At 37.2% G+C, this 15,676-nt stretch overlaps 1 protein-coding gene across 1 annotated transcript in view; it reads left to right on the forward strand.

The window, feature by feature from the left end:
- The window catches only part of MXRA5 (matrix remodeling associated 5), a 28,575-nt gene extending 14,181 nt beyond the window's left edge, over window positions 1-14,394 (forward strand). Inside the window, exons 6-8 of the mRNA XM_034431447.2 lie at window positions 235-4,932; window positions 5,566-6,466; window positions 10,849-14,394. Coding sequence (XP_034287338.2) covers window positions 235-4,932; window positions 5,566-6,466; window positions 10,849-12,757 — 7,508 coding nt within the window. The 3' untranslated portion in view covers window positions 12,758-14,394. The remainder of the gene's footprint in view (window positions 1-234; window positions 4,933-5,565; window positions 6,467-10,848) is intronic.
- The last annotated feature ends 1,282 nt before the right edge of the window (window positions 14,395-15,676 follow it).

Consider the following 15,676-nt stretch of genomic DNA (forward strand, 5'->3'; position numbering starts at 1 on the left):
AATTTAATTAAATTATATAAAAAAAGATGGGACAACCTTGTTTCCAAATGGTTTGAAGATTTCTGCGCAAGACATGAGGTTGGACATGAAGGCCTCCAAGGTCCCTTACAATCCTATGATTATAAGATTCAAAGCCCATTGCTAAATTCAAAGTATAGTTTAAAACATGGGGCAACAAAGAAAGACAAACAAAAGTTCTGTGAATTCAAAATCCCTTTTCTTTTTGTCTTTCAGGTATCCTAAAGTGTAAAAAGGATAAAGCCTATGAAGATGGTCAGCTTTGTCCTAAATGTACTTTTCCTAAACAATTCCAGAAACAAGATATTCAAAATATGAAAGAGATTTCCTGCAGAAAGCCAATCATACAGTCCCCATTAAAACAAAGCATCAACATCCAGGAAAATGATGAGGGTAAAGAAGATGACATCTCTCAGTTACTAATGGAAGAATTCCAGTGGCCTTTATGGAACATTACTCTGAACTTAACTGATGAACACAAAAACTCAGTGAACCTCAAATGTGAAATTAAAAAACCAACAGACTCTACCAAAATCCAGTGGAATCACATCTCTCCTTATGAAATTGTGGTCAATGGTACTATTTCTCTGGATATGGAATGCCATATGAACCGAGAAAACTATGAGAAGTTGTGGAAGCTTATTGCATATTACAGTGAAGTGCCTGTCAAACTTAAAAGAGAACATGTGCTCACTCGTGAACCTAAATTAAGCTATCACTATAAGCAAGGTTCTGGTTATGATGATACTCCCTATTACACAGGCGTGAAAGGCAGAATCTTTGCTGAGCCTGCCTGGCTGATGCAGCCATTCATACACATCCAATTAAACAGACACCAGAGCACAGGCAAAATGGTAGTTCTCTCTTTTTCTTCCCAGGTTTCTCAAACTATTCAACCTCATGAAAACAAGCAACAGAGAAGCAGCTGGGTTATGATAGAGCAAGACCAGCACACAAGAGCTGCTCAAAGTATAGTAGAAGGCTCAAATGCTCAGCTTAGCTGTAATGTCAAAGCATCGGAAAGTCCTTCTATCAGGTGGATTCTCCCAGATGGGACAAAACTGAAGGCTCCATTCAAAATGGAAGGCAAAAGGTTTTCTGTCCTCAGTAGCGGCCAGTTAATCATCAGGTCAGTGGCCTATGCTGATTCAGGGATATATCACTGTGTTGCCCAAGTGAGAGATGATGTGGACACAGTGGCCTACAGGGTTCTAGTGCAACCCACAGTTATTCAGCAAGTTGACCCTGAACCAACAAAAATTGAAAAAAATGTGGGGGATTCAATACTATTGCCCTGTAGTGCAGTGGCTATACCAGATGCTCATTTAAACTGGATACTTCCAAGCAACCAAATAATTAATGATTTATCAAACTCTTCTAGTGGATATTTGCTGGAAAACGGTACATTGTTAATTCCATACAGTCATGTAGGTGACAGCGGTTACTACAGGTGCGTGGCCATCAATCAACAAGGATCAGATGAAATTGTTGTAAAAGTAACAGTAAATAAGATGGTTTCTGACAGGTCTTCTAAAAGGATAAAATTTAAAAAGCAAGAACTTTCAAGAACTTCAGTAAGGGGGCAAGTCATCGGAGATGATGAAGGATCAGGTGATAAAGAGATTTACAGTATGCCAGGCAAGAAATTTCATCTCAAAAATTATGAACAATCACTTAAGCAGAAGAGCGATGACATTTTTCATGTCCAGGTAAGAACAAATAAAAAAGGAAAACATAAAATGAAATTATGGAAAGGCATTGATAGGACTGAAGAGATTAATGTTGCTGAGGGTCGAAGAGTATTTGAATCCAGGAGGAGAATTCATATGACAAACAAACAAATTAATCCACAGCAGTGGGCTAACATTTTGGCAAAAGTCCGAAGAAAAAGTCTTCCCAGACTTACAACCACTTCTGTTCCTCTTCTAAGTACCACATCAGAGATTCCTCTTACACAATGGACCACAAGAAGTCATCTACCTATCTCCAGTCTCCCACCAAGGAGTGCTGTGGAAATCAATGGAGAAGAATCTTCAGCAGATACTTCCCATTTGGATGAAGCAGAATTACTTTCAGTCACCATTCCCTCTATCATCAGCATGCAGAATTATAATCAAGACCAAATACTTTCTTCAGCAGTGCATGTGGAACATGAATTCTCAAAAATGCCAGAAGATCAATTCAGCATGGAAACCTCTGTAGCAAAGGAAATCCAATTCTCTCCAACTATGCAGACACAACCTTGGGATCATAGTGATTCAAACACAGACCAATCAAAAGTAGCAGAACCAAAAAGGATAGAAATTTTTAATGGAGAAATAAATAGGATCTCAAAAAAAGAAGTTGTACCTTATACTCAGAGCACTTTAACGACAGTCAGCAACAGGGAGAAAGTCACACTTAATCCATATTCAGAAATTCCAGTCAAAGATCCTGTCCTTGCCAAAATCCACAAGACTAAAACTAGCAACCAATATTTACAAGCTAAATTTATGAGTAATGTAAGTAATGTTGCAATAACTTTTACACATGCTGAAATCAACAACTCTGCTACCATTGTTGCATCTGCTACTCAAATGACAGTTTTTGCTCCTAGAGAACATGACAGCACAGAACGTGTACAAGTAATTCCTTTTAATCCATTTACAGATTCTAAACACCTAATATTAACAAATGTAAATCTTGAAAAAACAAAACCCTCTTCTACTATAAAAAGTACTGTTCATCCACTGAAAAAGAAAGAGTGGATGCTGACAGCTGCTACTACTAACAAACCAACAACCGAAAACATAATAACAGCATATGAAAGAAAAATGAGTACACCTGAACCAGCGATCAGTAAGCATTCACGAAGAAGACCATATGGGAGGCGGAGAACAAATAGATTCAAAAGACCAAAACCAATTCCTCCTACAGCTTTTAATATAGAAGGAATAACTTTTGTTCCAAAAATATCTAAACTTGACAATACTACTCAAACCATGCAAGGTTTTATGGCTGGATATCAGAAGCCACAGGATGAAATAGAAAAACTGAGTTCTTCATCATTAATAAATGCAGTTACTTTACAAAAACCCCAGGACACAATAGCAACTTCAGCTGTTCAACTTCCTACTTTATTACCTAAGACACCATTAACTCTTTCTAGTGTCATAAAGGATCAGAAAAGTCAAACAGTGACATCGACATATCATTCAGTGACTGCATCACTCCCAAAGCAGCTGCATTTATCTCACAGTCCAGAGTATACAACAGCTACAGAAAATAAGTTACCCATAGCTTATAATGAAGTGACAAATACCCCCACAGCAAGCATTTTAGGAGAGAGATCAATGTCATCTTTTGATCTTACCTCTTCAGTGATTCCAGAACTTAAAGAAAAAGCTGACTCTTTCTCCTCAGACCCCCCAAATGTTACTGATTCAAGGGTAGCTCAGATAAAGCCTATTACTCAACAGTATCTATCTGTTAGCCAAACAGAATATCCTGAAACTCTGCCATCTTTAGAAAAATTGTGGAATTTTTCAGATTACCTATTAAAAACTACAATGGAACCGTTTTTTCAAAAAGTTGAAAAAGTGATTATATCTCATCACAGTTCAGTCTCTGATCATACTTCTATACCTACAGAAATGAACCAAATTCTTGATCTTTGGCAAAATAAAACACACGTTCTACCAACTTCAAGATACTCCAAAGAAATTACTAGCCAGTTCCATAATCATGAAGATGAGATTGCAATATATAGAACTGAAAAAAAACATCCCTCAGTTGTATCCATTTCAATGCTCACTCCTCCTCCTCCTCCATTAACACCTATGAATCTTAATTTGTCAGATAATTCTTCAACAAAGGAAAATCACACATCTATTAAACTAACATATCCAGATAGGAAGACACACACTGAGGATAGTATAAGAGCCAGATATAGCTCAAGACAGAATGAACTTTCCATCACTCAACAAAAGCAAGGTAGTAGCAGGCCATACAGCAGCTTTTCATTAAATCCAAATATTCCAAATCAACCAGTTGGAAAAAACCCGGGTTTTTCACCTCCAAAGTACATTCATGTCAGGGGGACTGTGAAACCTCCATATATCATTGCATCAGGATTTTTTCATCACTTCATGACTCACCAAGTGCCCCTTCATTATACCAATAAACCAGAGATAACAGCATATGCAGCCTATACCACACAAGAGAGAAAAACCTCTTCGACTTTCCCTACCCCCACACCTGCTCCATTATATAGACCTAAAATGCCTATTCCAGGCAAATCTGACAACCAAGATGAAATCAGGCAAAATATTAATTCCAAAGTTTTTGTCAGCAACTTTCTTCCTGAAAGTAGAGATAAGCCTGGAAGAACAATCAATCACGCTATACCATATTTGCACAATGCTAGAACACCATTTCTGATCAACAGAACCAGGATATTTCAACACTTGGGAGTGAACGCTAAACCACTGGTACCTAATCTACCAGTACCAGTAAGAACAACTGAGAAAACATTTCTCTCTGTTACCAAGAAGATAATGCATAGCACTTCTTTAAAAGCTACCACTATCCCAATACCTCCTATATCCTTGGATACTGCACCAACACCTGGGACAATCATTCCTACCTTCACTACTCCAAAAATAAAATCTCAAGTGAGTTCAACCTTGCAGTCTTCCAGTAGTATCTATTATAATAATCCAAATGTGTTATTTGTGCCTAAACAGGATAGAATTAAGGTTTTCAACTCAAGCCTCATTCAGTCTTCTGTGCCTTTAACACAACAAGGAAAAAAACCTAAAATTATCACTAAAATGTCTAATATTCTTTCTGCTCTTGCTGAGTCGCATGTTGCTATCCCATGTGATGCCACAGGAGAACCGAAGCCTCTCTTTTCTTGGACAAAAATCTCTACAGGTAACCTTTTTAATCCTCTCATTTCAACAGCAGTTGGATGTAAAATCAATTACATTGAATGCATTTTATTTAACATAAGCATGTATTTTTGTTTCTTTTGATGATTTCAGAGGTGCAGTACATTTATAAAGTTGTTCAATCAGTAAAATAGATTGTTGCATCATGCATATTTGCAGTCTTTGGTATGCATTATTGATGCAAAATAAAGAATTATATCTTGATAGGCATTCCCATCTTTATTGTGAAATTCATTGAAGCTATATTGAATGTATTAAATCAGTAAATTGGTTCCATAGAGATGTTAATTCCAGTCAATCTGGCCAAGAGCATAGGATCGACTGGGTTTTTTAAAATATCTGAAGAACGTCCTAATATATGTTATAAGGTGTGGTGCTTCTTTTAATATAAAAGGACACCCTAAATTTAAAGACTCTAATTTTGATTGAATGATTGAAGCAAATGGTTAGATTTGGTACTTACATTTTACTGAATTTACATCTTAGATTTTACTGGATTCTTAGATTTTATTGGAGTATTGCAGTGCATTTCTAGGTTCTATTTAATAGATGATAAGTATTTTAGAAAGTGTTGAAACAACAAGTTGTGTTTCATTTTCCTGCCCTGAAATTTTAGGGGCAACAATGACAGCCCAAACAAAGATGCAACGTTTTGCTGTCTTGAAAAATGGCACGCTCCTTATTCACAGTGTTCAGCTTCAGGACCGTGGACAGTATCTGTGCGCTGCTGAGAACTCTCATGGCACTGATAAAATGATTGTCCTGTTGATGGTCATAGCTCAACAGCCCAAAATGCTGGGTTCTCGCTTTAAGGATTTGACTGTTTATTTTGGAGAAGAAGTGACTATGGATTGCCAAGCCACTGGAATCCCAAACCCACACATTTCTTGGATTTTTCCTAATCGTAAAATATTTCAAACTGTGAGTACTATGGAGGGAAGGATTATGCTATATGAGAACCGAACCTTGCTCCTGAAAGACACTAACTTTCAAGATCGGGGAATTTACAAATGCATAGCCAGCAACGCTGCAGGAGCTGACAGTATTGCCGTGAGACTTCACATAGGTGCCTTGCCACCAATTATTGAGCAAAAGAAAGAAGAAAACTTTTCCCTCAGTGTGGGACAAAGCATCAACATTCACTGTAGTGCAAAAGCAGCCCCTCCACCTGGCATCCGTTGGGTACTTTTTGATGGGACTCAGATTCGGCCGTCTCAATTTGTCCATGGTAATCTGTTTGTTTTTCCAAATGGAACCCTTTATATACGTCATGTATTGCCCAAAGACAGTGGGAGCTATGAATGCATTGCAGCAAATATGGTTGGGACAGTCAGGAGAATCGTACAGCTGCAGGTCAAAAAGCAGTCAACAAATGCCAAGATCACAGGAAGCTCACCCCAGAGAACAGATGTAACCTATGGTAGCACCCTGCGACTGAATTGCAGTGCCTCTGGGGATCCCTGGCCATGGATCCTCTGGAGACTTCCTTCAAAAAGAATGGTGGATTCTCTACAAAGGTAAATATTTCTTTTGGCATTCTAAGTATAAGTTGTTGTATTTTGATTTTATAGATAACAATTCTTCAAATCAGCATCATCCTTTTATTCATTCCAGTAATATCTACATTAAGCCAGGGATGCATGGACTTTGGGCCCATGATTATCTATAGCTTCCTAAGCTATGGGTAAGACTTTCAAAGTCCATACAGAAGTTGCTGCCAATGTGTAACCTTACTAAGATATTAATGGGACAAATTATTAACTTCTGGAGAATAAATATATTGATTACTTAAATTAATTCACATTACCTCATTTGTAATTTGCTGTGGCCATTTAAAATCTGGTCCTGGGTTCCCAAAAATTGCACATCTGTTTATGCTCTGTGATTATAAATTATCAGCTTATATCTGTGTATGCAAAGATACATTAGAATCTAACTACATATCACAGTTTCTGAATATGAACTAATCAGCAAATTTATTATAATTTTCATACCATTATGTATGAAACATGTAACATTGCAACATTTCTTGATTGCTTGATTTTACATATGTATTTTCAGAAATAAGCCAGGTCAATCGATAGCTGAACTTGACCCTAAGAGACAAATATACTGAGGCAGAAACTAGGTCACAGTTTCAGTCTTTGCCATGCTTTATGTGTCTTGGATGGGTTTGATAAAGCTCTGCTGATCTTTGAATGGGGAGTAAGAATAGGGAGAATTGGACATCTTACTTCTTAGCAGAGAAACATTTTACAACTGCAGCAGTGAGGTCACTTCCTAACTCCATATTCCAGCTTGTGACGGAATTATATCTTGTTCCATTTGCTGCAGACTGCAGTTTCTGGTGGAGTACATGCTTAATATGAAAAAGGTCCCAGATTTCACTTCCTGGCCTCAAGTCTTTCATGATGGGCCAAGGAATGCTCCACCATAGCTTTGAAAAGCTAATACCAAAGCATGAATAGATTAATAGGCCTCTTTGCAGTTGTCTGACAATATTTCTTGTAATATTTGTAACGTGCATAGTCTAAGGATGTACAGTAGATACAGTGTGGATCAGTTTTTTTGCTTTAATATCACATGACCCTCTGTTTAAGTGTCCAGTACATGAGTTATTACTGCAGTTAAATAATTTCAAAAATCATTTAGCAGGAATTGGATAAATCATAGGATACCCTTATATTAAGGCATGCCATAAATTCCCCATTACAAGTATCAAGACTGTATGATATTTATTGCTTATTTAGTGATAACTGTTGGAAATATGTTTGCTATGACTTACTTGATGAAGTTTGCAAAGTGGCAAATTAAAAAAACTGTTTAACCAATCTGTCATAGATTCAGCAAATTAAAGCTTAGGCAATTGCTTCTCTTGCCTGGAGAGAGAGGGGGGAGGGAGGGAGGGAGGGAGGAGGAGAGAGAGAGAGATAGGGAGAGAGAGAGAAAGAGAGAGAGAGAGAGAGAGAGAGAGAGATCTGTCAAACTTGGATAATAAATGCTGAGATACTTTTTGAGGATGATATATTTGACTGAAATGGTGGTGCTCTGAGTATCATTTCACATAAGTAATCCTTGTAATTTATATTGCAGAGGGGATTTAATGTGCCCTGCATAGAAATAATGTTTATTTTTATGGAATATGAGTTCATTTTAATGTTATCAGACCTTGGTTGCACAAATCTGCATAGCCACTGTAAAGGATCCAACAGTTATTAGTTTTCCATACTTTATTGCTGTCCTTTAGTTCGTTACTGCTATTTTTGTCAGCCCAGATTTGATAACCTTATTCTTTAGCTCAATCTACACATTCCTACATAGATTAACACTATAGCATGGGAAGATTGATGGGTAGTTTAATTACTTACCCATTGTATTATGAAAGGGGCAGAACCTATATTGAATAGGGTATTCTATGGCAGACTAGGAATTATAGAAAATCATAGCAAGAAAGTATAAAAGTATCATCTAAAATACCAGCTACAAATGAATGAGTGGAAATTAAATGTTCTATTCTCACAACTTTGAGTCTCAAGAGTACTAGGCTGAGACCTATAACTGCATTCTACGCCAAAGCTGTGGTAGTTATGACTACATAATTACCACAAAATACTGAAAATATGATCCATGCTATTTTTATGTACTTATTTATTAATCATATTGAGCCTTCCATCTGACAAAAAGTGATTTTGGCAGGCATACAACAATCGAAAAAACCAAAAATATAAAAACAACAAATACAAAATGAATAAAATTTGCATTAAAAGATAAATTTTAGAAAAACAAATATACAAAGCCTAGGCACAGAGAGGATAAAAATTGTGACCTCAATACGAGCCATTTAAGCATGTTTCTAGTTCCCTGGGAACCCCAAGCCTGATAAAAAAAATCCATGTCTTGAGAGACTTCTGGAATGCCAAAAGGGATTATTAAAATAATTAACATATTTTGCCATAATATATTTAATAAAAATATTACAAGAAAGGAGCAAGCATGTATTCAATGAAATGAGTGAAGAAATGAAACTCTTTACTGGTCCCAAATAATATTTCCTCTCTTGTTTGATTTGAGCTTGAAAGTTCAAGAAAAAGCCAGCTTAGTCTAGTGGTTAAGGCACCATGCTAGAAACCAGGAGACTCTGAGTTCTAGTCCTGCCTTAGATATGAAAGCCAACTGGATAACTTTGGGCCAGTCACTTTCTCTCAGCCCAACCCACCTCACAGAGTTGTTGTGGGGAAATAGGAGGAGGAAGGAGTATTAGATATGTCGTGTTTATCACCTTCAATTATTTATTTTAAAAAATAATGAAGGTAGGATATAAATGACATTGATGATCATTGGGTGTGTCTTAAATTCCTTTCTTTTATTCTTGTGGAGTTTGAATTGAACGGAAATAACTGTAAATCCATTCGTTAACTCTGTCTTAGTTTTACCCACATACACATGACATGTGCAAAAATATAGAGTTTGAATATTTTTGTTTTTCAGCTATGATACAAATGGAACAAGAAATGCGTCAAAAAGTGGGAGCAGTTTAAGGGTAGAGAAATTCTCAACCAGTATTGATATCCAAGGCAAACATCTAATTATCCAAATAAGCATAATAAACTGGAATTCTGTCATTAGAGTTCTATGACTTAAAATAGATTGATCATATATTTCACTGTGAAGTAAAATGTTTTGCTATAGATTAAGCATATTGGCTACATTTTAAGAAATCATGTAAATATTTTGTATAAGGCTTTTCTATGCTAAAAGATCCATGATGGATTATTATTGACTGACAGCATAATTCAATGTATGTTTATTCAAATGTGAAATATATTTCCCAGAAGTATGTATGAGATTGGTGCCAAAATTTGAATATTAATAAATACATATATATTTCACTTTTAATAGACAGCATTTTTTTAAAACTGCTATAATCAAAATACTATCAGCCTCTGCGGAAAGGTTTCTTGGTTAGTAAACATGTGTATATCTTTTCATATGGACTGTAGTCTCAATATCCTGTTCATTTTATAAACATGTGCATCCATGCGTACAAAGTTACTTGGAAGTTATCCATGGTATATATATATAAGATTTTTTTTTTCATGTCTACATGCAGGATTCAGTTTTATAAATAAAACCACAGTCTTCAAAAAGGAAATTGGAAGTAAATAAAAACATCCTTTTATTAAAATAAAGTCAGTTTCAGTATGGTTGTTGGCCTGAAAATGAAGATAATTATTTTTGAGGGTGAAGGTTCGTTCTCCAAACTTGTGGGTTGGTTTCTGAATGTTTCCTACCAGGCTAGGTAACATCTTCAGCAGAGTTAGGGGATGCCAATGTCAGTGTTCATCTGTTTATAAGGGCTTCATAAGATCTTGTGATGGTGAGGTCACATCAAGTGAGGGTCCCATCAGGTCAGAGTATTGTGATGGGTCTTGTGACTGGTTTTAGGTCAACGGGTCTGTTGATGAAATTGCTTGTGGCTTTGTGCCAGGCTTTGATGAATTCACGACTGTGGCAGGTGGTAGTATGGCCAATGATTTTTGTGTTGTTCCAATCGAACTGGGGCTGTTTGATGTCAGTATGAGTAGAAATTATGGGTTTGAGATCATGGCATTTAACTGCCAGCTGATGTTCGTGGATCCTGGTTTTTTATTGGTGTAATGTTTGTCCCACGTAGAATTGGTTGCAATTGTTAGTATTGCTTTTGTAAATTACATTGTTTCTTATATCCTTTTATATCTTATCTTGTTCTGTATCAAGCTCAGAGAATGAATCTTCACCCTCATCCTATACCTGAGCTACAGATATTCACCACTATTGCATAATTATTTTTGTTTGTTGATAGCTCAACAGATTATGGTTTATAAGCATATATTCTCCTTCCTTTTTCCCTTTAAAACAGTTTGGACAGCAGAATCAAGGTACTTGGCAATGGAACTCTGGTTATCCAGTCTGTCACTGACAAGGATGCAGGAGACTACCTGTGCATGGCCCGCAACAAGATTGGAGATGATTATGTGGTCCTCAAAGTGAATGTGATGATGAAACCTGCCAAAATCGAACACAAGAATGAGAATAATCACAAAGTGATATATGGAGGAGATCTAAAAGTTGATTGTGTTGCCACAGGTCTACCAAACCCTGAGATCTCCTGGAGTCTTCCAGATGGAAGTATGGTTAACACCTTCATGCAATCAGATGACAGTGGAAGCCGAGCAAAGAGATATGTGGTATTCAACAATGGAACATTATATTTCAATGAAGTAGGGCTGAGAGAAGAAGGAGACTACACCTGTTATGCTGAGAATCAGATTGGTAAAGATGAAATGAAAGTGCGGGTTAAAGTAGTAGCTGAACCTGCCACAATTAGGAATAAAACCTATGTCATTCTTGACATCCCATATGGTGATGCAGTATCTGTAGGATGCGAAGCAAAAGGGGAGCCTACTCCAAGGGTATTCTGGTTATCCCCAAGCAATAGACCAATCCCAATCTTATCAGATAAATATCAAGTGTATATAGATGGGACACTTCTCATACAAAAAGCCCAAAGATCTGATAGTGGCAACTATACATGTATAGCCCGCAATAGTGCTGGAGAGGACCGCAAAATAGTTTGGATCCATGTCAATGTTCAACCCCCTAAAATAAATGGTCACCCCAGCACCATCACCTCAGTCAGAGAAATGGCTGTAAAAGACAGCCGGAAACTTATTGACTGTAAGGCAGAAGGCATCCCATCTCCCCGGGTCATGTGGGCTTTCCCAGAAGGAGTGATTCTCCCTGCCCCCTATTATGGCAACAGAATCACTGTACATCGCAATGGCACACTGGATATTCGTGGGGTAAGGCAAACAGATGCTGTGCAGCTGGTGTGTATTGGCAGAAATGAAGGGGGAGAGGCCCGCCTAGTTATGCAGCTTCAGGTTGTGGATCATGTGGAAAAACCCTTCTTTGGGGATCCTGTTACTGAAAGGATTACAGCCACTGCAGGTCACAGCATCAATCTAAATTGCTCAGTCCATGGGACCCCCTCACCCAGAACTGCCTGGATCCTTCCCAATGGTACTGAACTGATGAAAAGCAGTCAACTGCAGAGATTTTATCACAAAAGAGATGGGATACTACATATCAGTGCTCTGTCTGCAGCAGATGCTGGGACTTACCGTTGCACTGCCAGAAACCCAGGGGGCTATGTAGAGAGGGTGGTCTTTCTCAAAGTGGGAGTGAAACCAGAAATCAGCAATCATTATAACAACTTGGTGAGCATCATCAATGGAGAGACATTGCAGCTTCACTGTGCCACCCAGCCTGGTCAGAGAGCTCGTGTAGCCTGGACTCTGCCTAATGGAATGGTCTTAGATAGTCCCCAGGCCATTGGACGATTCTTCCTGCTTGAGAATGGATCCCTCATTGTACGTGAGGCCTCTGTGTTTGATAGAGGGACTTACCTATGCAAGGTAGCCACAGATTATGGCTCTTCTCTTATGAATGTTCCTGTGATTGTGATTGCCTACCCACCCCGGATCACAAGTGAACCAGCACCTGTCATTTATGCAAGGCCTGGGAATACAGTGAAGCTGAATTGTATGGCCATTGGAATTCCTAAAGCAGAAATAACATGGGAACTGCCAGAGAAACTGCATCTAACCACAGGAGCTCAGTCCCGTCTGTATGGAAACAAATTCCTTCATCCTCAGGGCTCCCTAATCATCCAGCAAGCTACACAAAGGGATGCCGGCTTCTATAAATGCACTGCTAAAAATATACTAGGCAGTGATTCCAAAGCAACCTATATACACATATTCTAAAATCCTAGCAAACATCTTTGAATATATAAAGGTATCTAAAATCCTTGTCAAGTGAACAATGATAGGAAATAAAGTAGCTGAATACAAATGGTGAATCACGCAAGTTAATATTAATAAAATAACAAACTATAATTGAGACAGGTATTGTTTTAGAGAAGGCTTAGGAACAGTCTCTATACTGTTAATAGAAATTCTCACCATCTGCCTTAGAACCTAACATTAGAGCAAGGGGGTATACAATCAAAACTCAGTGGGGACCACTGTAAAAAGAATATAGCTTTGAAATTTGACTTGGAGGGATCCTGTATCCATGTATGAATCAAGCCAAATTTGTTTGGATTCCATTAAGGGGGATTTCATGGGGATCACCACTGTAATAAATTCTTTTGTGCAATGCATAAAGCCTAAAACTAATCCTTAACCCGATTTAGGGTGTGCTATGAGTTCTTCTAATTTCAAGTTCTCTCCCTAACATTCATATATTCATATGTAAATATGAATATATATTATCTTGATATAATTGACCCTTGAATTTTTGAGATTCCTGATCCCATATTATGTCACTACCTACCAGTGAAGTGGGTGCAGAAATTCAAAATTCAGTTGCCACAATGGAGCAAGTTACAAGGGAAAGACAAGGAGACCTTTTCCAGCAATAATCTTGCAAATCTAATAGTAATAAATAGTTTTGGACTAAATCTCACTTATAAATTCAATCCAATTATTTAGTGTCCATTTGCAAATTATTTATTCTTCTCATTTATTTTCCATAATTTCTAATGTTATTGGACAGGAAGCAAATTGGAATATACTGTAAATATGCAATATTTACAAAGAATGCTAAACTGGGAAACATCTGTTGACAATTTTTCATAGGCCATTTCTACTGTATTCTAACCACAGATAAGCTTAAATTCTGTTTTGAAACAAACACCTTAAGACATACCATACTAGTATTACCTAACAAAAGTTGACACAGGGAAAAAATGCTTCCTTCTCATTGTTGGCTGCAAGGTATTCCTTTATATCTCATCTACCACATCCAGTTTTCAAGCTTTGCTGTAAAATTAGTCCTAACTATTCTTCTGTCACAGGGGTTAAGGAACCTGTGGATCTCTAGAAGTTAAACTATGATGCTCAGTAACCCAAGGCAGCAAGGGCTTTTGATAGAAGCCATATTGCAACTTGTCCTTAAGTCTTACCATTTGTGCAATGATGTTGAGATAAATGTGACTTCACCAACGACCCTGAAGATTCCTATGCCAGGAACCATGGTCAGAAATCAGGGATGATGAGAATTCAGCAACATCAAAATGTTCCCCCTTTCTCTTCTGCAGTTTTCTTAAATCTTTCAATTAGTAGTAACTGAGTAATAACCCTCTGATTTTATTTCAGCATGGCAAAATAATAATTACTGTAAAAGTAAAAATAGAACTCAGCAACAAAATTACTAGTTGACATCGTTCTATTTTATTTTTGTCTATGTGTGTTTTTCAGACTATGAGACTAGGAGAGTATCAGTGACAGGTCTCAGTACATAAATTATTGGTCTTTACAAGACTCTGATATTTTACTGTATTTTATGTAATATTAAGATCAATATACTGTGTTTTATAATAAAAATATTTTCCACATTTTTTCATAGTGGCTTTTTTTTATTGATAATCTCAGGGTGAAGATAAACTGCAGAATCCAATAAGGGTATATAAAATAACAAATTCATTCCATTTTAATTCTTAATTGTCTGTTTAATTATTTAAATAACAATGTTAAAAGTTATTTTAGATTTAAAAGTGATGTTCTTATTTTTAAATGACTTGCCAAAAGGTATGTATGATATACAATAACGTATAAATACTTTAGTGGTTGGAGCATTGCACAATTAGTTCAATCTGGGTTCCTTATCTTGAAGATCTAATAAAAGAACCTGGAAAGCACATGATTAATATAATGATAAATTGGCATTTTAAATCTCTTATTAGTGTGTCAAGAAATCCATTAAGGTTCCTATGCTTAGTAAGCCTTTTATTTTAAATGATAGAATATAACAGGACAACATGAGATGCATGCTAATAAACTAGTTCCAAAGTTTGCTGCACTGGACTGAAAAAGGATGGCTCACCAAAGACAAATGGTTGTGGATGAGAGCATAATTGCCCTATTTTTGCCCACTGAATCTGTCAGAGAAATAGCCTCAAACAGAATGATAGCATATGTATAATTTGCTACTAGAGTTACAGTAAATCTACATATTGGATGCTTTTCACGCAAATATATACACAGTGTTGGCTAAGCTACCTGACTTGGACCTTTGTGTTTAGTGGACCGCAACCCCTATTTGCATTGTCCCCCCATCTATCTTCTCCTTCTGTGCCTGATCTGATATGTGCTGCTCTCAATTTTGTTACTGTCATTGGTCCAGGATCAAAAGAAAAACTTAGATGAAGAAACTGGTTAAGATATATGGGAAGAAGAGCTGTCATCAGTTCCAAATTGGGCCTATAGAGAAGGGGAATAATGTCAGGAAAGAGCAATAGAGTAGCAACAAAAATCAGAAAAAGTAGCAGCAATCATTTATTTATTTATTTATTTTATTAATCATATTTCTATGCCGCCCACTCTCCGAGGACTCTGGGCGGCTTACAACAATCGACAGTATACTAAATAGCATATTGCCCTCAACAATCTGGGTCCTCATTTTACCCACCTCGGAAGGATGGAAGGCTGAGTCACCTTGAGCCGGTGAGATTTGACTGCTGATCTGCTGAACTAGCAGTCAGCTGAAGTAGCTGTAGTACAGCACTCTAACCACTGCTCCACCTCGGCTCTTCTAGACCATGAATATCTAGAAGCAGATTCCGATTAGTCTAGTTGGTATTGCAGCTAAATAAATACTAATGGATGCACTGCACAGCATTC

The sequence above is a fragment of the Pantherophis guttatus genome, chromosome 5 (genome assembly GCF_059756535.1).
Source record: "Pantherophis guttatus breed Tessera chromosome 5, ASM5975653v1, whole genome shotgun sequence".
In the NCBI taxonomy this organism is placed as follows: Eukaryota; Metazoa; Chordata; class Lepidosauria; order Squamata; family Colubridae; genus Pantherophis; species Pantherophis guttatus.